The sequence below is a fragment of the Hemiscyllium ocellatum genome, chromosome 9 (assembly GCF_020745735.1).
Source record: "Hemiscyllium ocellatum isolate sHemOce1 chromosome 9, sHemOce1.pat.X.cur, whole genome shotgun sequence".
NCBI classification, from domain to species: domain Eukaryota; kingdom Metazoa; phylum Chordata; class Chondrichthyes; order Orectolobiformes; family Hemiscylliidae; genus Hemiscyllium; species Hemiscyllium ocellatum.
Window position 1 is genome coordinate 71803053 of NC_083409.1, and position 23746 is coordinate 71826798.

The following is a 23746-nucleotide window of genomic DNA, read 5'->3' on the forward strand; positions in this document are numbered from 1 at the left end:
TCCTACTCAAATATGGACAAAGTCTTTCCACTTGTGGGACAATTTAACCCCAGATTCATAAATTCAAGATTCTTTAGGAATGCTAGATGTATAAAGTTAATGGACACAAATGAAAACAAAAATTGCTGCAAATACGCAGCATATCTGGCAGCATCTAAGGATAAAGAATTCACTCCAGCTCATCTGAACTAGGAATAATTAGAAATACAATAGCTTTTTATGAGACAAATGGGGAGGGTAGATAATGACAAAGGAAAGCTCTATGATAAGGCAGAGGATTGGAGACATTAAATGATTAAAACAGTTGATGGGGCAGAGCCAAAGAATAGCAATGGGACAACTGGAAATACAAGATGGCACAGAGGAGAAGCAAAAGCAAGAATAACGAACAAGTGCCATCCGAAGTGAACTCCAGGATTTTAAGGATCATCTTGTCAAGAATGAGCTTCACAGTGGAATATACCTTGAAAATGTTGACAGGGTGGATGGAAACAATCTCAAGCAGTTGAAATCTAAGAAGAAAATGACACTGACATCGCTCGTGGAACTTCTGAATGACAATGTCATCTCTGCTCTCTCGAAAAAGAATGTTCAAGCTTTGATTAACACCCTTGCGGCAGTATACCAAAGAATCAGTCTCAGCCTCAATCTTAAGAACACGAACCCATCCCAGAACTAGTGCTGGTCTTCCCCTCCATTAAAATCAATGGAGAAATCTCCCAATTGTTGAACATTTCCCCTGTTTAAGAAGCTACCTTCATCTAAACAGCTGTTATATCCAACACTGCATCTAATCCATGAACACCGCCTTTGGATACCCAAGGAAGACAGTCTTTAACAACTGTTACATCCATACGAAGACCAAGATCATCATGTACTAGCAGTCATCCTTCTGATGCTTCCATGCGGCTCCAAAACTTGGACTACATTTCGATGCTATCTCAAGGACACAGAGAAGTATCACCAATACTGTATGACATGGATTCTCTGCATGAGCTAAGAGGACACATCTACTAACATCAGCGACCTTGAAGCACCAATAGCACCAGTATTGAGGCCAATATCATCTAAAACTAATTCTCCTTGGGTGACCACGTGTTTAAGATGCCGAAGTTTTGTCAGCCAAAGCAAACCTTTTTCACCGAGTTCAAGAAAGGTATTCAAACGCAAGGAGGACCATCCTTCAAAGATGCTCTGAAGGTTTACTTTAGAAATACAACAGAGCATCAATAGACCCTCACTCAGAAGAAACTAACTTGCAGGAAGCTCTTGTATGAAGAGACAATTCTTCAAGAACACCCATTGGAAATATGAAATACAGAAAAAGAATCTGAGAAACAAATGCCAATGATCCAGTAAACACCTGCAGCTCCAGGATCAGGCTCATCAACCACACAAGTACCCACACAATTCATGCCCAGTGACATGCCAAATCCTCAGTGGACAATCATGCACATTAGCAAATTTTGTCCATTAATGATGGCAAGCTGTCTTTGAAAAGTTGGTGAGGATTTGCCTTCTTGAACCACTATCATCCATTTAGTGCAAGTACACCCATAATAACATGAAAGTTCCAGAATTTTGATTCATGACTGAGGAACAACGATATATTTCTAAGGCAGGATGGTGAGTGGCTTGGAGGGATTGCAGATGGTGGTGTTCCCATGGAGCTGCTGCCCTTGTCCTTCTAGGTACTAGTGGTTGTGAATCTGGAAGGTGCTGTCTAAGGAGCCTTGGTGAATTTCTGCAGTGCATTTTTAGAAATGATACACATTGTTGCAACCAAGCGTTCGTGGTGAAAGAGTAAATGTGATGCCAAACAAACAGGCTGCTTTGACCTGGATGGCGGCAAACTTAGAGTCATAGAGATGTACAACAAGGAAACAGACCCTTTGGTCCAATTCACCCATGCCGACCAGATATCCTAATCTAATCTAATCCCATTTACCAGCACTTTGCCCATATTTCTCTAAACCCTTCCTATTCATATACCCATCCAGATGCCTTTTAAATGTTACAATTGTACTAGCCTCCACCACTTCCTCTGGCAGCTCATTCTATTCATGCACCACCCTCCCTGTGAAAAATTTGCTACTTAGGTCCCTGTTAAATATTCCCCCCTCGCACTAAACCTACACTCTCTAGTTCAGGAATTCCCCCATTGTAGGGAAAATGCCTTGTCTATTTACCCTATCCATGCCCCTCACGATTATTCAAACCTCTATAAGGTCACCCCTCAGCCTCCGACACTCCAGGGAAAACAGCCCAGTCAATTCAGCCTCTGCCTATAGCTCAAATCTTTCAGCCATGGCAACATCCTTGTAAATCTTTTCTGAACCCTTTCAAGTTTCACAACATCCTTCTGATAGGACAGAGACCAGAATTGCACACAGTGTTCCAAAAGTGGCCTAACCAATGTCCTGTACAACTGCAAGTTGACCTCCCAACTCCTATACTCAATGCTCTGACCTATACCAAATCATACGAAATATCTTCTTCACTAACCCATCTGCCTGTGACTCCACTTTCAAGGAACAATGAACTTGCACTCCAAGGTCTCTTTGTTCAGCAACACTCCCAAAGACCATTAAGTGTATAAGTTCTGCTCTGATTTGCCTTTCCATATGCAGCAACTCACATTTATCTAAACTAAACTCCACCTGCTACTCCTCGGCCCATCTGATCAAAATCCCGTTGTACTCTGAGGTAATCTTCTTCGCTGTCCACTACACCTCCAATGTTGGTGTCATCTGTAAACTTACTAACTACACCTCCTATGTTCACATCCAAATCATTTATATACGTGACAAAAAGTAGTGGACCCAGCTTTGATCCTTGCGGCACTCCACTGGTCACAGGCCTCCAGTCTGAAAAGCAACCCTCCACCACCACCCTTTGTCTTCTACCTTTGAGCCAGTTCTGTATCCAAATGGCTTCTTGAGTACTGTTGAAGTATAGTAATCTCGGCAAGTGAGGAGTTGTGCTTCATACTTTTGAATTGTGCCTTGTCAATGGTGGACAGGTTCTGGGAAATCAAGACATTGTTGTGGTTCTGTTCGCCGAGCTGGAAGTTTTTGCTGCAAATGTTTCGTTCCCTGGCTAGGGAACATCAGTGCTATTGGAGCCTCCTATGAAGCGCTGCTTTGATGTTTCTTCCGGTATTTATAGTGGTTTGTTCTTGCCGCTTCCGGGTGTCAATTTCAGCTGTAGTAGTTTGTATGTGGGGTCCAGGTTGATGTGTCTGTTGATGGATCTTCTTGCCGTTTCCGGGTGTCAGTTTCAGCTGTAGTGGTTTGTATATGGGGTCCAGGTCTATGTGTCTGTTAATGGAGTTTGTGGATGAATGCCATGCCTCTAGGAATTCCCTGGCTGTTCTCTGTCTGGCTTGTCCTACGATGGTAGTGTTTTCCCAGTTGTCTGAGTGTATGGCTACTAGGGATAGCTGGTCGTGTCGTTTTGTGGCTAGCTGATGTTCATGGATGCGGATTGTTAGCTGTCTTCCTGTTTGTCCTATATAGGTGTTTTGTGCAGTCCTTGCATGGTATTTTGTAAACTACGTTAGTTTGGCTCGTGCTGGCTATTGGGTCCTTTGTTCTAGTGAGTTGTTGTCTGAGTGTGGAAGTTGGCTTGTGTGCTGTTATGAGTCCTAAGGGTCGCAGTAGTCTGGCTGTCAGTTCTGAGACGCTCCTGACGTATGGTAGTGTGGCTAGTCCTTTTGGTTGTGGCATGTCCTCGTTCCGTGGTCTATCTCTTAGGCATCTGGTGATAAAGTTGCGTGGGTACCCAGTTTTGGCGAATACCTTGTATAGGTGTTCCTCTTCCTCTTTTCGCAGTTCTGGTGTACTGCAGTGTGTTGTGGCTCTTTTGAATAGTGTCCTGATGCAGCTTCGTTTGTGTGTGTTGGGGTGGTTACTTTCATAGTTTAGGATTTGGTCTGTGTGTGTTGGTTTCCTGTGTACCCTTGTGGTGAATTCTCCGTTGGGTGTTCTCTCTACTAACACGTCTAGGAATGGGAGTTGGCCATTAGAGGAAAAGGATAGCCAACTCCCACTCCTAGACGTGTTAGTAGAGAGAACACCCAACGGAGAATTCACCACAAGGGTACACAGGAAACCAACACACACAGACCAAGTCCTAAACTATGAAAGTAACCACCCCAACACACACAAACGAAGCTGCATCAGGACACTATTCGAAAGAGCCACAACACACTGCAGTACACCCAGAACTGCGAAAAGAGGAAGAGGAACACCTATACAAGGTATTCGCCAAAACCGGATACCCACGCAACTTTATCACCAGATGCCTAAGAGATAGACCACGGAACGAGGACATGCCACAACCAAAAGGACTAGCCACACTACCATACGTCAGGAGCATCTCAGAACTGACAGCCAGACTACTGCGACCCTTAGGACTCATAACAGCACACAAGCCAACTTCCACACTCAGACAACAACTCACTAGAACAAAGGACCCAATAGCCAGCACGAGCCAAACTAACGTAGTTTACAAAATACCATGCAAGGACTGCACAAAACACCTATATAGGACAAACAGGAAGACAGCTAACAATCCGCATCCATGAACATCAGCTAGCCACAAAACGACACGACCAGCTATCCCTAGTAGCCATACACTCAGACAACCAGGAACATGAATTTGACTGGGAAAACACTACCATCGTAGGACAAGCCAGACAGAGAACAGCCAGGGAATTCCTAGAGGCATGGCATTCATCCACAAACTCCATTAACAGACACATAGACCTGGACCCCATATACAAACCACTACAGCTGAAACTGACACCCGGAAACGGCAAGAAGATCCATCAACAGACACATCAACCTGGACCCCACATACAAACTACTACAGCTGAAATTGACACCCGGAAGCGGCAAGAACAAACCACTATAAATACCGGAAGAAACATCAAAGCAGCGCTTCATAGGAGGCTCCAATAGCACTGATGATGTTCCCTAGCCAGGGAACGAAACATTTGCAGCAAAAACTTCCAGCTCGGCGAACAAAACCACAACAACGGACACCCGAGCTACAAATCTTCAACCAGACTTTAAATCAAGACATGAATTACTGATGGCAAGATTTCTAGCCTTGGACCTGCTCTTGTATCCACAGTATTTATATGATTAGTTTCATTCAATTTCTGGTCAATGGTAATCTCTAGATGTTGATAGCGTGGGGATTCAGCTCAGTAATATCAAGGTATGTCAAGGGAGGATGAATTAACTGACTATAGCACCATGGTACAGATTGCCATTCAAAATATGGATGTAAAGGGAAATGTATTAACAGTCGGGGACAGCAGAGTTAGGGGACTAGATTCCATTCTCTGCAGCAAAGTGAGTCCCAAATGCGATGGCATCAAGACTCAGGACATCTCTTCTGGGCTGAAAAGGAACTTGACATAGCAGAGGAAGTATCCAGTTGTCATGGTCCATGAGGATACCAACAGAAGGAGCGGGAAAGAGATTCTGCTCAAGAACTACACTTGAGATTAAGTGTAAAAGGAGAGTCACAGAAGGCGTAATTTCTAGATTACTACATGAGCTATGTGCAAATTGGCACAGAGTAAACAGGTTTAAAGGGGTAATTATGTGGAAAAATGGGTTCTAATTCATGGGGTACACTGGCACTAGCAATGGACAAAGACTGGGACAGGACACGTTTGAACCACGTTGGTACCAGTGCTTCAGGAAATCACATAAATCAGTTGCAGATTGTAAATTTAACTCAGTTGTTTAACTTAATTAGTTGAGGCGGGGGTTCAACTGAAAGGAAGCTTAAAAAAATCAAAAAGACTTGAGATAGAAGAGGGCAGGATAGTGAAAGGGAAAGTCATAATCCAAGTCTGACAGGAAGAGGCAAAAAAAAAGCAGAAACATGTAGCAGAAATTAGAACTAGAATAACAGCAGTAAAAAGTTAAAGCTTAAGTCTCATTCCCCAAATACATGCAGCATTTGTAACAAGATGAATTAATAACAAGACTGGGAACTCAATATTCAAGGGGACACAATGTTCTGGAGAAACAAATAAAAAAGAAAAGAAGGTGGTGTAAATTTGATAACATAAGATGGCATCAGTGCATGGCAAGTAGTGATATAAGTGAAATATAAATCAGTTTGGGTATAAAGAAAATAAAGGAAAAATAATCAAATTGGGAGCCAACCTCCACAGGCTTCCAACTAGGCTCCCGAAACAATGGATAAGCAAGCACAAAGGGCACTATAATTATCATGGGTGATTTTAATTTGCACGTTAACTGGACCAATTAGATGAACAAAGCTAACATTAAAGACAAATGTGAAGAGTGCATCAAAGATTCGTTCGAGAAATACATTGCTGAATCTATCAAGGAAAGGGCTGCTTTTCTTCTGTCTAGTGTATATAGTAGGATTAATAAGAGATCTAGTAGTTAAGGGTCCTCAAGGTTAGTGGCCACAATGTGGTAGAATTGCAAATTTAGTTTTAGGGAGAGCAATTTGTCTCACATCAGTGTCCTCAATGCAAATAAGGACAATTATAAAAGAGTGAAGAAAGAATTTTCTAATGCCGTCTGGAAAAATAGATTAGTGGGGAAATGTTAGTCGATGACCAGTGTTTAATATATGCTTAGTATAGCTGAGCAAAAATTTATTCTGGTGCAAGAGGACGACAAACCAACCAAGGAGGATATCCAATCATACACAAAGGTATAAAATGTGGCAAAAAGTAGTGGTAGGCTGGAGGATTAGGGACTTTCATTTTTAGGAACAAGCAGTGAATGACTATAAAGCCAATAAAAAGGGAGAAAACCTATTCTCAAAGTAAATCAGTAAGAAATATAAACAGGAAGAGCTTCTATTGGTATATAAAAATACTACTTAAAAACATGTGCCACTTTTGGATAACCCAACTGGAAAATTAATAAGAGGGAACAGGGAAATTACATAATTTAAACCAACATTTAGCACTGACGTTCACAGCCCAACATCTATCACTGGGAAATGCTAGAGTCCATAACTGAGGAAGAAATAGCTGACATTTAGAAAAGCTACACACAATCAGAGTCAATGTGATATTGTAAAAGGGAAATCATGTTATTTTAGGATTTTACAAACAGAGTTGATCAAGGCGATCCAGTATATATAATGTACTTGGATTTCCAGAACACATTCAATAAGGTGCCACATAAAAGTTATTGAAGTTAGGATCTCATTGTGTTGGGGGCAATGTATTTGCATGGATTGAGAATTGGATTGTACGCAGAAGTTTGCATCAGATTGTAAGGTCGCTGAGCTGGTAGATTTGTTCTCAGGCGTTTCATCACCATGCTCGGTAACATCATATGTGAGCCTCTGATGAAGCACTGGTGTTCTGTCCCATTTGCTATTGATGTGTCTTTTTCTGTTATGGTGGATGATATCACTTCCAGTTCTTTTTTCTGAGAGTCATAGAGATATACAGCACGGAATGAATGGTCTGTTTCCAACTCACCCATGCCGAGCAGATATTCCAACCCAATCTCGTCCCACCTACCAGCACCTGGCCCATATCCTTCCAAACTCTTCCTATTCATATACCCATCCAGATGCCTTTTAAATACCTTCTTCGCTGTCCACTACACCTCCAATTGGGTTGGCAAATGGGGTCCAAATCGATATGTTTGTTAATGGAGTTCAAATTTGAATGCCATGCCTCTAGGAATTTTCATGCATGTCTTTGTTTAGCCTGTCCCAGGATGGATAAATTGTCCCAGTTGAACTGGTGTCCCTCTTAGTCTGTGTGCCTGGATACTAGTGCTAGTTGGTGCTCTTTTGCAATTAACGGGTCTTTTTCAGGTTGGAGCAACTTAATTCGTGGAATGCCACATGCATCGGTCCTCAGGCCACAATTATTTACTAACTTTATAAATGATTCGGAGGACGGGACAGACTATAATATATCTAAATTTGCTGATGATACAAAAATAGATGGGAGGGTATTTTGTGACAAGGACACTTAGGAATCTGCAAGGTGCTATAGATTGAGTTTGTGGTCAAAAGCTTGGGATATGGAGTTTCATGTAAGAAAATGCGATGTCATGCAACTTTGGCACAGAAAATCAGAAGACTATTTAAATGTAAGAGACACCAGAACTGTCCAGCACAGAGAGATCCCAATGTTCTTGTGCATGAAATACAACATTAGTATGCAGATGCATTATGAACTAAGAAGAAAAATGGAACTTTGATCTTTACTGTTAGAGAGTTGGAATTTGAAAACAGGGAAATCTTGATCCAACTGTGTAACGTGTTGATAAGGCCACACCTGGAATACTAAGTTTAATTTTGGTTCCCGCAGTTAAAAAAGGACAGAGTCATAGAATTATACAGCATGGAAACAGACCCTTCGGTCCAATACGTCCATAGAAACCAGCTATCCCAACCCGAATTAGTCCCACCTGCCAGCACCTGGCTCATAATCCTTCCAAACCCTTCCTATTCATATACCCATTCAGATGCCTTTTAAATGTTGCAATTGTACTAGTCTTCACCACTTCCTCTGGCAGCTCATTCCACACATGCATCACCCACTGCGTGAAAAACTGCCCCTTAGGTTTCATTTACATCTTTTCCCCCCTCACCCTAAACCTATGCTCTCTCGTTCTAGACTCCCCCAACACAGGGAAAAAGACCTTGTCTATCTACCCTATGCATACCCCTCATGGTTTTATAAACATCTATAAGGTCACCCCCCCAACCTCCAACGCTCCAGGAGAAACAGCCCTAGTCTGTTCAGCCTCTCCCTATTGCTGAAATTTTCCAATCCTGGCAACATACTTGTAAATCTTTTCTGAACCCTTTCAAGTTTCACAAGAGGATTACATGCAATATTCCAAAAGTGGCCTAAACAATGTCCTATACAGCTGCAACATGACCTCCAACTCCTGTACTCAATACTTTGGCCAATAAAGGAAAGCATACCAAACGCCTTCTTCGCTATCCTATCTACCTGCGACTCCACATTCAAGGAGCTATGAACCTGCACACCAAGGTCTCTTTGTTCAGCAACACTTCCTAGGACCTTACCAATAAGTGTATAACTCCTGCTAAGATTTGCTTTCCCCAAAATGCAGCATCTCACATTTATCTAAATTAAACTCCATCTGTCACTCCTCAGCCCATTGGCCCATCTGATCAAGATTCCATTGTAATCAGAGGTAACCTTTTTAGTTGTCCACTACACCTCCAATTTTGGCGTCATCTGCAAACTTACTAACTATACCTCTTAAGCTCACATTCAAATCATTTATATAAATGATGAAAAGTAGTGGACCCAGCACTGATCCTGGTCACAGGGTTCACTGGTCTGAAAAACAACCCTCCACTACCACCCTCTGTCTGCTACCTTTGGGCCAGTTCAGTATCCAAATAGCTAGTTCTCTCGGTATTCCACAAGATCTAACCTTGCTAACCAGTCTCCCATGGGGAAACTTGTTGAACGCCTTACTGAAACCTATATTGATCACGTCTACCGCTCTGCCCTCATCAATCCTCTTTGTTCCTCCTTCAAAAAACTCAATCAAGTTTGTGAGATGTAATTTCCCATGCACAAAGCCATGTTGACTATTCCTGATCAGTCCTTGCATTTCCAAATGCACGTACATCCTGTCCCTCAGGATTCCTTCCAACAACTTGCCCATCATCGACGTCAGGCTCACTGGTCCATAGTTCCCTGGCTTGTCCTTAACACCTTTCTTAAATAGTGGCACCACGTTAGCCAACCTGCAGTCTTCCGGCACCTCATCTGTGACTATTGAGAATACAAATATCTCAGCAAGAGGCCCAACAACCATTTCCCTAGCTTCCCCCAGAGTTCTGGGTACACCTGATCAGGTCCTGGGGATTTATCCACTTTTATGCATTTTCAAGACATTTCATACTTCCTCCTCTGTAATATGGACATTTTTTAAGATGTCACCATCTATTTCCCTACAATCTGTATCTTCCATGTCCTTTTCTACAGTAAACACTGATGCAAAATACCTGTTTAGTATCTCCCCCATCTCCTGCGGCTCCACACAAAGGCTGCCTTGCTGATGTTTGAGGGGCCCTATTCTCTCCCCAGTTACCCTGTTGTCCTTAATGTATTTGTAAAATCCATTTGAATTCTACTGAACTCTATACTTGTCAAAGCTATCTCAAGTCCCCTTTTCACCTTCCTGATTTCCCTTTTAAGTACTCCTGCTGTCTTTATACTCTAAGGATTCACTTAATCTGTCCTATCTGTACCTGACATATGCTTCCTTCTTTTTCTTAACCAAACCCTCAATTTCCTTAGTCATCCTGCATTCTCTATACCTATCAGACTTTTCTTTCATCCTAAAAGGAATATACTGTCTCTGCGCACTCATTATCTCATTTCTGAAGGCTTCCTATTTTCCAGCCATCCCATTACCTGCAAACATCAGCTTTTGAAAGTTCTTGCCTCATACCATCAAAATTGGCATTTCTCCAATTTAGAACGCAAACTTTTATATCTGGTTTACCTTTTTCCATCACTATTTTAAAACTAATACAATTAGGGTTGCTGGTCCATACTAGCATTGGAGGCAGTACTAAAGAAATTTACCAGTTGATTCCTGTGATGAATAAGTTCAGTTATCAATGACAGCTAAACAACTGTTTAGCCAAAGCTGGAGGTAATTTACCAGAGTTTAGAAAAACGAAACATACAAGATTTCTCCATTAGTAGGAGATCTTCTGTTCACAAACTCCAAACTCTTAGACCCTCAACTCTGAACAGCCAGATTACCTTTCTTTGCCAAGACTAACAAACAGGACTGCCCTGATAAACCTACAATTTCTTCACAACCCTACATTATTTTTCCTCCTCTTGGTCAGATTCTTTCTATCTCCATCTCTCTTGTTTCTTCAATAATTACCAATTTCCTGGCCCTGTCTTATCCTCATCAGGGACATCCAAGATTTTACATCCACTATCAGTACAATTTAAAGACTTTGAAGGTCTTATTGAGAAAGGTTGAGTCTGTATCCATTGTAGTTTAAAAGATTGAGGAATGATCTTAATTCAGTATGTAAAATCCTGAGAGCATCTGAAAGAGTGGACGTTGAAAGGATGTTTCCCTTGCAGAATCGACCAAAGCTAAGGGACACAGTCTGAAAAGAAGACATCTCCCACTTAAGATACAGAGGGGGTAACTTTTCTTCTATCAGAAGGTCATTAGTCTGTAAAGTCTCTTCTCTAGAGAGCCTTAGCAGGCGAGTCATTGAACATTTTTTAAAAGGTTGAGTTAAGTGGATTGAAATGGGTTCAAAATCATCGGCCGTCATTTCCGCCACCTCCAAACGGACCCCACCACCAGGGATATATTTCCCGCCACTCCCCTATCAGCATTCCGCAAAGACCACTCTCTTCGTGACTCCCTCGTCAGGTCCACACCCCCCACCAACCCAACCTCCACTCCTGGCACCTTCCCCTGCAACCGCAGGAAAAGCAAAACTTGCGCCCACACCTCCTCCCTTACTTCTCTCCAAGGCCCCAAGGGATCCTTCCATATCCGCCACAAATTCACCTGCACCTCCACACACATCATCTATTGCATCCGCTGCACCCGATGTGGCCTCCTCTATATTGGGGAGACGGGCCGCCTACTTGCGCAACGCTTCAGGGAACACCTCTGGGACGCCCGGACCAACCAACCCAACCACCCCGTGGTTCAACACTTTAACTCTCCCTCCCACTACACCGAAGACATGCAGGTCCTTGGACTCCTTCATCGCCAGAACATAACAACACGACGGTTGGAGGAAGAGCGCCTCATCTTCCGCCTGGGAACCCTCCAACCACAAGGGATGAACTCAGATTTCTCCAGTTTCCTCATTTCCCCTCCCCCCACCCTGTCTCAGTCGATTCCCTTGGACTCAGCACCGCCCTCCTAACATGCAATTTTCTTCCTGACCTCTCCGCCCCACCCCACTCCGGCCTATCACCCTCACCTTGACCTCCTTCCACCTATCACATCTCCATCGCCCCTCCCCCAAGTCCCTCCTCCCCTACCTTTTATCTTAGCCTGCTGGACACACTTTCCTCATTCCTGAAGAAGGGCTCTGGCCTTCCTGTTCCTTGGATGCTGCCTGACCTGCTGTGCTTTAACCAGCCACACATTTTCAGCTCAAAAGGGATATTGAGTAATTTAAAAATTACAGGCGACAAAATATCAATCATGATGTTCTCAAACGGTGCCAAGGGTCTACAAATGACCCATTCCTCTTCCAATTATGATTTCTTCTTCGAGTACAGTCTCAACTAGTTTCCATCCACCACCACTCTCCTATTCCTGGCTGTTGACATGCATACATTGAATAGCAATTTCTTTAACTTCACTTTCTTCCTCCTGTCCTGTCAAGGTTATTCATATGTGACGTGTAGCTTTTTTCCATCGGACCCGTGGGACATACCAATTTCCCGTCATACTCCAGTTCCCAGCTGCATCTCTTTTACCAATACATTGATTACTTTAATCAGTGTTTTTTTCTGATCTTGATCTTAACTGTAAAATGTCATCAACTTTGCTTTCAATTCCTATCCCAAGCTCATCAAATAATCCATTGAGGAAGGGTCACTGGACCCAAAACATTAATTTTGACTTCTCTCCACAGATGCTGCCACACCTGCTGAGGTTTCCCAGCAATTTCTGTTTTTATATCACCTAGTAATCACCCACCTCAGATTCTTCTCTTCCTCAACTTCTTCTCCATAGGTTACCAATTAAATTACATTATAAACACACTCACGTCCAAAGCTACATCAACTATATTTCCCCATATTGTGCTTCCTCCAAGTGCTCCCTTACATTTTTTTCATTCTGGCTGTTACAATCTTTTGATATTGAAACATTTATAGCAGTGCTTCAGATAGATCTTCCTTTCCCTCTGTGATGGTCCAAATGCTTTAGGGATAAAAAACATTAGATTTTGCGATGGGGTAAACTAGGTTTCTCTGGGCTCTGATTTCTGGCAATGCCTTGGGATTACAATAAATAATCACTTAACCAGACTTCCTGGCAGATAAACAACATTGAGATAAAATCAAAGTTATTTTTCGGACAGTGATTTTAAAATCAAAGTTATTTTTCGGACAGTGATTCTGGGTTCAAACCTGCAAGGAATTAGATAATGCCAGCTCAGAAAAGGAAAAACTGAGTTATGCTAGTATATAGGCATTCCTCCGAAAGAAGGGGCACTGCTAGATCTAACCCTTTGGAACAAATCCAGGCAAATGGTTGAAGTGTCAGTGGGTGAGCATTTTGAGGATAATGACCATAACCCTAAGTTTTTAAATTATTATGGAAAGGGATAGGATAGTGCACAAGTTAAGTGTCTCAAGTGGGGCAAGGCCAATTTCAATATCTTCAGACAGGATCTGGCAAACACAGTGGGAACAACTACTTGCAAGTATGTCTACATTTGGAAAATGGGAGCCTTTTAAAAAGTAGTACAGTGAGAATTCAGGGCCAGCATGTTCTTCTAAGAGTGAAAGAGGTTCGGAGAATCCTGGATGTCAAGGGATGTTGAGCGTAAGGAAAAAAAGGGATCATGTTTGGTAGTGTTCATTAAAAACAGGGGAGGCACCTTCAGGAGTATGGTGTGTGTAGGAGGTTGCTTGAGAAAGAAATTATAAGGACAAAGGAGGGGCCATGGAATACCTTTGGTCGATCGGATTAAGGAAAACCCCAAGGCATTTTGTAAGTATGCTAAGAGTAAGAGAATGACGAGGGAAGGAGTGGGGTCTAATAGAGACCAAAGGGGCAATGTGTGTGTGGAGCCAGAGGACATGGATGAGGTCTTAAACGAATATTTCTCATCTGTGTTCACAGAAGAGAAAGGCGTTGACGGTAGAGATTTCAGTTGGTATTGTAAAGTTCGAGAGCATGTTAAGATTAATAAGAAGGCATTATTAGATGTTTGAGTGAGCATAAAGGTGCACAAATCCCCAGGGTAGAATGAGATGTATCCCAGGTTGGTAAGGGAGGGTAAAGGAGGAGGTTACTAGAGTCCTGGCAGAGATATTTAACACTTCACTGGCCACAGGTGAAGTTTCAGATGCCTGGAGAATAAACTGTTATGGTTCCTTTGTTCAAGAAGGGCAGCAGAGATAGGCCATGTAATTACAGACCAGTTAGTCTGATGTCAGTGATAGAGAAATTGTTGGAAAAAAATTCTGAAGGACAGGCGTGATCAATACTTAAAAAGGCAAGGATTGATCGGGGATAGCATAGATTTATTACACGGAAATTCTGAGTTGGTTTTTAAATAGGGGATTAAATATATTAATGAAGGTAGTGCAATTAACGTAGTTCACATGGACTTTAGTAAGGCCTTTGACAAGATCCCACTTGGAAGGTTCAAAAGAAAAAACCCTATGAAATCCAAGATAATTTGACAAACTCCCCTTTCACTTACTTAAAACCCAGTACATTTCTAGCTTTTCCCAGTTCTGATGAAAGGACATCAACCTGAAATCTAAACTATTTCTCTCTCACGGATGTGGCTGCAAAGTGCTTTCAGAATTTTTTTAATGTTTAAATACAGGAATAGAAATACTTACTAAATCAGTATTTATAACAGAACAATGACAGAAAATGTCAAAAACATTATTTAAGTTGATGTTAAACAACATCTCAGTTTGGAAAATTTAAAACTCAAACTCAGCAAATGTAACTTTACCAAGCAAAAACCTTTTCAAAATGTTATACTTCAATATCTGAAAAATTTGTACAAGAACTTCAAATATGTGAAAAAACATAAAGGTTACTTACCTCTGTAAAATGCCATTCTCTTGTGGGATTATTCCATTAATAGCCGCCTGTAAATAAATGCAAAATATAAAAACACTATCAGAACCATATCAATTCCAAAGAATAGAGTTGAAATGTTAACTATTTCTCTCTCCAAAAGTGCTGCAAGACCTGCTCAGTTTTTCCAAATTAATTTCAGACTCCCAGCACCTGCAAAATTTTGCCTTCAAATCAAGGATATTTGATTAGGCTGAAGAAAAACGGAAGACGACCATTTTGGTGCCAAGAGTGACAACATAGTACAATTTCTGCTGTTGTTGCCATTTCTCCCAGGGTTAACTTTGGCAAAGAGAGAGAAAGAGAGAACACAAGGGCATTGTCTCCTTCTGTCACATTGTGATAGAATCCCACAATCACAGCAATTTAGGGGCACAAATGCTCTAACCAGATTGCAAGTGTAAATAGATTCTTGAAATTTACAGTGCAGCTGATCATCTAGTTCCTTGTGCATGTGAAATCAAGTGGCCAATTTGTGGATGTAGGTTTGCTCGCTGAGCTGGAAGGTTCATTTTCAAGTGAGCAAACCCACATCCAGAACCTCAACCTGAGCTACAAATCTTATCAAAACTTGTGAATTTATTTCATTTTTCTGCCCTTTTCATTTTCTTATTCAAAATTAACCACTCTATTTCTGAAAGTTGCTAACAATTCACTCATCACTGCTTCTAGCACATTCCATGCACTAAAAATCTATACATAAAACAATTACTTTAACCATTCCTGACAATGTTTGAGTTACCACTTCATTGATTAGTGGAAATTAGTTTCCCATCAATTTTTTTGTGATATTAAACAAGTTCACAAAATTTGTTTTTAACCTTCACTATTCTTTTAAAAGTCTAATTCTACAAGTCTCTCTGTATAGAGTTTCCAAATTCTACGACAGATCATCTTTGTAAATTTCAGGAATGAGTTGAACATGATACAGCGGATTCAGACATCCTTCTTCAACTTTCCAAAAGTGAGCACTATACTGTCACAACTGCTTAGCCAAAGCTTTTTCCAGCATGTTAGTATGACCTCTTTGTTTCTTGTAGGGAGTATTTTTCCCTGTATCTAAATCATCTCCTGTTTGAACAATTTCCACTGTTTACCTATTAATTTATTAGTTCTCTTTTTATTTCACTGAAATTAGCTTCAGTACTACAGTAAAAGTGCACCCCTGCTGCTTTTACCAACTTAAAGCCAAAACGTGGAATATGCCATTGTCCAATTAATAACTTTCTTTCACATGATCCAAGCTCTGCTTCAAGGAGTCTGTATATACACAGACACACATCACAATATATATTCAAATCAACTTAAATTTACACATAAGGACCACAACAAGAATATAATTTTCTTGGTAAACCATTATTTGCATCAATTGTGACTTTTAGGTGTTTTATTTTCTTCCCATCCTTCAATGGATTATATTTGATATTCCGCAGACCAAAGTTTTACCACAGAATACATACCACAAATTTGCACTAATAAAAACATCTCCCAAGAGTCATAAAGCATGGAAACAGACCCTTCGGCCCAACTCAGATGAAAATCCAACAGAGCAAATCTCAAGATCTGTGTATAAAAACAAGTTAATTTATCAATTACTCAAAATTTCCATTACACTGACTGAAAATCCTCAACTCCAGATAGCTTGTCAAAACCCTAACATGTCAGACACAACCAAATGCTTACGTTTCTACGTCACTCCTATTTAGGAAGGTAGACCAAAGCCCAAAATTACAGAGGATGTTCAACATACTAAATCAACAAAATAGCATGTGAGCACCACAAATAAATTACAAAGCACAAAACATGCTCTCCCCTTTGCAATGTTTCTCTCTTCTGTGGTTCTTGCAATTCATCCCAGCTTTGTGGTTCGTATAGTTGCTCACTAAATGTTTGGTGATAGCAGTACACACATGCACACTCTTTCTTCCTCGCTACTGGTATCAGTGACATCTGGTCTATCTGTCTGCACACACTCACTCTTAACATGGCTTGCTTGTAAATGGTTCACTCACAGATTACACATCTCCCTGCATTAGTTCTTTCTGAGATCCTCAATGGAAGTCATGGACTATACTTCAAAATAAGTCATAGGTTGTGTAGCACTTTGAGATATCCTCAGTATGTGAGAATCATCATCAAATGCAAGATTGCTTTGTGTGACTTGCAATCTTCCTCTGCGTTGTGTGATGCACAAATGCAGCCACTCTCACTGCTCAGTCATTTCCTCCTTGGATTCTCTGCAAACATTGCAGCCATGTAGCTACTCTTCTTGTCTCATTCTAACTGTACACTATATCTCACTTCCTCACATTCGTCGGTCTTCCTCTGACTGCGTGCATGTCGATACCAAGTATCCTACATCATAGTGAAGCAGTTTGAAAGAGCATCCAACAGTCGGCATTGTGGTAAAGCAGTTCGGGAATAGTGTGTTGTGCAGGCAATTGAAGCAGTATGGAGAAAAAGCATCCTGTAGCAGCATCATAGTGAAGGGATTGGTGGTGTGTCTAAAAGTGACATCAACAACAAGAATTGAATGTCAAAAGGTATTCAGTTTTTAGGAAGGACATACAAATAGGACAAGAAGATGGGGTAGCACTGCTGGTTAAAGAGGAAATTAAAAGGAGTTAGTGAGGACTACAGATGCAGAAAAAGTCAGAGTTGGTCAAGTGTGGTGCTGGAAAAATCACAGCAGGTCAGGCAGCATCTGAGCAGCAAGAAAGTCAATGTTTTGGGCATACTCCATCAGAAATTAACACAATATTAGCTCTGGTGAAGTGGCATCGGCATGGCTGAAGCTTAGAAACACGACGAGGCAGAAAACTATAGTCAGGGTTGTATACAGACATCTAACCTGTTATAGGTGCTTGGCCCATATCCCTCCAACCACTTCTTAATCATAGACTTATCCAAATGTCTTTTAAACACTGTAACTATACATGCATCCATCACTTCCTTTCTAGAAGCTCATTCCACACACGAACACTAAAAAAAAATGGACCTTCATATCTTTAAATTTCTCTCCTCTTACCTTAAAAATATGCCCCCTAATCTTGACATCTCCCATCCATGGGAAAAGAACCCTGCCATTCACCTTGTCTATACCCCTCATTATTTTATAAACCTCTATAAGGTCACCCCTCAACCTCCTCTGCTCCAGTGAAAAAAGTCCCAGCCTAACCAGCCTCACCTAATAACTCCAACCTTCTATTCCTGGCAACATGCTGGTAAATCACTTCTGAATCTTCTCCAGCTTAAAAAGAGCCTTCGTTTAACAGGGCAACTAGAACTGAACAACATACTCCAGAAGATACCTCACCAACATCCTGTACGACCTCAACATAACATCCCCATGCCTATATTCAAATGTCTGAGCAATGAAGACAAGCATGCTAAACACCTTCTTAACCATGTGTGAGATGCACATGGAACTGAAAGAAATTGTTAGATGGAAAACTGTGTTGGACAAACTGATGGGCCCTGGAAATTTATTACCTTTCAACCTAATATTCTACATTCCAGAGAACTCAACAGCACAAGTTGCAATGGATACATTGGCACTCATCTTAAAATCTTCTACTGATTCTGAAATACTTCCAATGGATTGATGAATTGCTGATGTAACCACTCTATTTAAAAAAGTAGACAGAAAGCAGCAAATTATAGACTGGTTAACCTGACATCGGTAGAGGAGAAAGTGCTAAAGTCCATCATAAAAGATTTAATAGCAGAGCACTTAGAAAGCAATGCCAGGATTGGACAAAATCAGCATAGATTTATGAAAGCTTACAAATATACTGGAATTTTAAGGCTATAGCTAATACAGTTGATAAAGGGAAGCCAGTAGAAGTGGTTTACTTGGACTTCCAGAAGGCCTTCAATAAGGTACAACAGAAGAGACTGGTATGCAAAATTAAAGTGCATGGGATTGAGGTTAGTTTACTGACATGAACAGAAAACTGGTTGGCAGACAGGAAACAAATAGTAGGAATTAACAAGTTTTTTTCCACAAGACAGGCAGTGACCAGTACTCAGGGGCTCAGTGCTTGGATTCCATCTATTCACAACACAGAGGAACTTCAACTGTCCGAAAAACAGTGGTAGCAGTATTTTGTTCGGTTAATCATATGCCAAATAACATAGCTTAGCCAAGCATTGGGACCTTGTGATCTTGCCAGATAATCCAATATTCAGACAATCAATTGCCAGATAATCAAGGTTCCTCTGTATATATAAATGATTTAGATGAAGAGACTAAACGTAACATGTCCAAGTTTGCTCAAAGCTGGATAAAGGGAGAGTGAGCCATGAGTGGGATACAGACATGCTTCGGTGTGACTTGGACTAGACTAGATTGATTAGGACGACATTCACCTTATAGAAACCTATAAAATTCCAACAGGACTAGAAAGTTCCTGTGTTTTCCCTATGTTCCCAAATACTTAGAAGTCCAGAACCAGGGGTCACAGATTACAGTTGAAGATAGATCATTTAAGACTGAGCAGAGGAGAAATTTCTTCACCCACTGAGTGGCCTGTAGAATTCTTTGCCACTGGAAACAGTTGAGGCTGTAACAGTGAATGTTTTGAGGAGTTAGACATCATTTCATTCCTTTAGCCCTAAGAATTATATGACACAAAAGCAAGAACAAGGTACTAAATTGGATAATCGGCCATAATAATATTGAATGCTCGAGCAGGCTCGAAGGGCTGAATGGCGTGGTTCTGTGTTTTTTAAAACGTTTGTGTCTCTTTTGAATCTGCTTGCACACTATACACGTGACACACATAAATTAGGAACGGAAGTAGAACCTTTTGCCCTTGAGCTTTTCCCCATGGCTGATCTGTGACCCAATTCCACAGAACTACCCTTCACTAACCCAATAGTAAAACTCAATGAATTAATTGATCTAACAACAATTGCTATTTGCAAAACTGAGCTCCAAATATCCTTTGCTTTTACAAGTGCTTCCTAATTTCACCCAAAAGGCCTGGTTTTGATCTTTAGACCGTGCCTCGTCTTAGACTCCCCAAATGGAAATTTATTTTTCTACCTCACCATATGCTCCCCTTACCAGCTTGAAAAAGTTTAACAACATCAGCTCTTAAGTATCGAACTTCCAGGGAGTACAATTCTTGCTTATGTAGTCTCCCTCTCTGCAGACGTTAACCCTGGAATCAAAGATATCATTCGAGTAAATACGTTAACCTTTCTCCAATGCCAGCTAATATATCCTTCCCAGGGTGTGATATCGATAACTACGCAAAGTATTCCAGGGTTTTGCATAACTGAAGCAGGAATTCCAGCCATGTGTTATCTATTCCTCGAGAAATGGCCATCATTCCAGGAGCTTTTGTAATTATTTTCTGTACCCATTCATAACTTCTCAATGATCTACAAACCCAACCTCGCATTGGATCTCATTGGTTCTAGCTATTCATCACACACGGAGCACACGGTTCTATTCTTGAGGTCAATGTGTTTGCCTACATTGAATTCAATTTGGTACAATTATGCCCATTTGCTTCATCTATCAACATTGCTTTCATTTACACTGCTTAATCTTGCCTTCATGTCACTTCTATCTTTGTCTGACTTATGTATGTACTCTCTACTTTTTTTTTAAAAAATGTGTGATCTTTTGTACAGTTTATTCCTCTCACAGTTTCTCTGTCACTGGCACATGTGACTGTTAAGTTTACTATTCCCACAGACATCATAGGATGTATTAGACCTATACGGTTTGCAAACATGCACTCTCAATCGGAAACAAATTTGGAACGGACATGCTCAAACTTCCCAAATGCCCACATATTTTCTCATATGCTACAAACTACAGCGAGTTTCAGTTGCTACATTACATTTACCTCCTCCCACTCTCCCTCAAACATAATTCATTGTTCCAATCTCTTGCTCAGACTGCCAGATGTTGCATGCAAATCTACTTTTGCTCATGTTCTCCACATTCACACAATTGGAGTCCCTTTTATCAATCTTCCTTCATTCACATATTTGTAAGCTGCTTCACTAGTTTGTTCTTGGGAATCTGTTTAGCTAAATTGGCTAGATCGCTGGTTTACAGAGCAGTGCAATGCCAATAGCGTGGGTTCAATTCCCATCACCAGTTTGAGGTTACCATAAAGGACTTTCCTTCTCAACCTCTTCCCTCACCTGCGGTCTGGTAGCCCTCAGGTTAAATCATCACCAATTGCTGCTCTCTCTCTCTCTCTCTCTCTTATGGTCTGGTATGATTATGGCAACACAACAGTTTGGTCTTAAGTGTTTCCTCTCTTTAACTCAAAATCAACTATGCCTGGCTGACTCAGGCATGTTTCATTGGAAAAAACACATACCCGCTCCTGACCTTCTCAGCTGATGCTCATGCTGTCACTCACATTCATACACTCAATTTGGCAATTGCTAATAAGTTTAACCTGTGCTTCAAAGTGAGTCACATGACACTAGATCGACAGCATGTTCACATTTTCTACAGTAGAGTAAAAAAAAGAGGAAAATGGTTTCCTTATATTGATGTGATGGGTGCGCAAGTAAGCATTCTAGGTTTTATGCTCTCTTTTGGTGGAGCTTAAGATATGCTAATCAATACTTCCCCCTTGTAATTTGAACTCTAACTCATGTTTTAAACACTTTTGTTTGCTATATCTATCATTTTGTAGCATGCATGAATGACTTGTGTGTTTTACTTTCTTGTCGGGGTATCAGGGCCCTGACTGTCTTTCAAATGACTCGACTGCAGCCAACGTTCAATTCAACAATTTATTTCCAGACTATTTACACAGTTAGAATTCTCCATGCAATTTGAGTGTCACCTCCATAACAACTCTCTCCAGACTCTAGATGTTTGATCTTACACAATGATCTCTTCAACCTCATGCTTTTAACACATTACTCCAAATTTCCCACGTCTTCAGTCCCATTATTTACATTTTTCTCCCAAGCCAATCTCCTCCAAAGTCTCAAACAGTCCAAGGATTGTCTACAAAACTATTTTACAACTCTCCCTGGTCTTATTCGGATGTTTTCCAAGGTTGGCAATCTGGTACACAGTTTCTTCTATTTTCATTTTGGGTATTTTTGAGCTTTCACTAATCTCTGTTTTTCCAAAGTCAAAGTCATATGTCATGTTTGTATTGGTTCTCTTTTCAAGGATAATAAATGGTTCTTTGATTGCTTACGTATTGCTGAAAGAAAACAATTTTGGTGGAACATTTCACCTTGCAGTTGTCAGGATTACGAGAATACAAAGTGAAAACCAACACTTATACTGCGAGACAGGAAGGGACTGATCATGTTGCAAGCAGACAGAGATTGGCAGAGGCTTTGGCATGGAGAGTGCACCAAATAATGATACTGACAGTTAACTGACAGACATGGCTTAAACTTTAAACCATGGGGTTAACATTCGTGTCAGAGATGCTGCTATTAAGCCAAATGGGTGTTCTATCATACAAATGACTAATACAGTATCATTTTCAGTGTCAATGCGATGTTAGATATGCAGGCCATTGCCTCAAAGACCAAATGGCAGATCCTTTCAGCGATTCACAACAAGCAAGGTACTGACTATATCTAATCAGCCTTTGTTACAAAACTCAACACAAAGATCCATCATGAAATAAGATTCAATTACTAAACATTTCATAAATATTCCAGAATGTGAGAGGAATTACACTGACAGCCAATTTATATCAGCTCAACATGAAGAGTGGCACGTGTGTACTGGAAACTACACATACGAATAAACAAAGGCCTATTCTTTGCAAAAAGAAAACGTGAATGCACTGTACTTGTTTAAACTCATAATAGGTAACAGAAAATTACTTGTTTCAGCATTAGTTCATTTTAGAGGGCAATCAGAGTCAATCTTTCTGGTTTAATAAAGTCTGGCAGTTAACTGTCAATAATCATTGATTGATATTTTCCAGCTAGCGCTACCTCAACTCCCCAACCAATCAGCAGTATGATGTTGGTTTTCCGTTTGAACTAATGTTTTTGGGAATTGTCCTCCCAGGCAGAAGATGAAAGACTTCAACAAAATCTTTTGTTTTAAATAAGCATTCAAGTTCTATACCAGCAGATGACGGACTCTCATAATACCTTGTGATGCTTCCTCGAAACACAATCTTAGTTGTTATATTTCCTCAATAGCTCCTTCTTGTTGGTAATTTCCGATCCATACTCTTTCCCATGGCTAAAGAATTGGTAACTCCCTCACTCAATGGCAGATTCTAGTTAACTTTTCTCTTTGGAATTCTCACTCTCATCTTGGTTTTCCATGGTAACAATATTCAATTTATCGGTCAACAAATGGAAGCCAAGTTCAGAACCTTCAATTCATCACAATTCTGAAGCTAATCTGTCTTGCAATGGTGATGATCCATAACTCAATCCAGTGAAATTAATGTCATCTATTTTTAAGAAGATCTCATGAGTTAGAAGGTCAATTGTTAAATAAATGAACCAATATTCTTTGGCAAATGCTCCAAATTCTCTTCTGCAAATTGTGGTTAAACAGATACAACCATGCCAGGAATTAAAGATTTGTTTTAATAATTTTATCCTCATGTCCGCTGCAATGCTATACAATATTCCATAATAAATATTTTCCCTTTAAACTCTACAATTCATTCCTAATCTTTCAAAATTCTTCATGGAAAGGATGAAATAATTGTTATATTGTGTTAATAGCACAAATTCAACAATTGGATATGAACTCTTCAACAGACTGAATAATGTCTTGCCACAAAATTGACTGTTGGACTCTAACATTTGGATACTCCAAGATAACCTTGAGGAATACTTTGGAGAATACCAATTCTGATATTTTAGGTAATTTCAAATCTTTCAATAAAGACAAACAGATCATC

At 40.6% G+C, this 23746-nt stretch overlaps 1 protein-coding gene across 2 annotated transcripts in view; it reads right to left on the reverse strand.

Annotated features, from left to right (window-relative positions):
• Nucleotides 1-23746, reverse strand: part of faf1 (Fas (TNFRSF6) associated factor 1) — a 389085-nt gene that overhangs the window by 353713 nt on the left and 11626 nt on the right. For both annotated transcript variants that reach the window (XM_060829823.1, XM_060829824.1), the window contains one exon: nucleotides 14826-14872. In XM_060829823.1, coding sequence (XP_060685806.1) covers nucleotides 14826-14872 — 47 coding nt within the window. The remainder of the gene's footprint in view (nucleotides 1-14825; nucleotides 14873-23746) is intronic.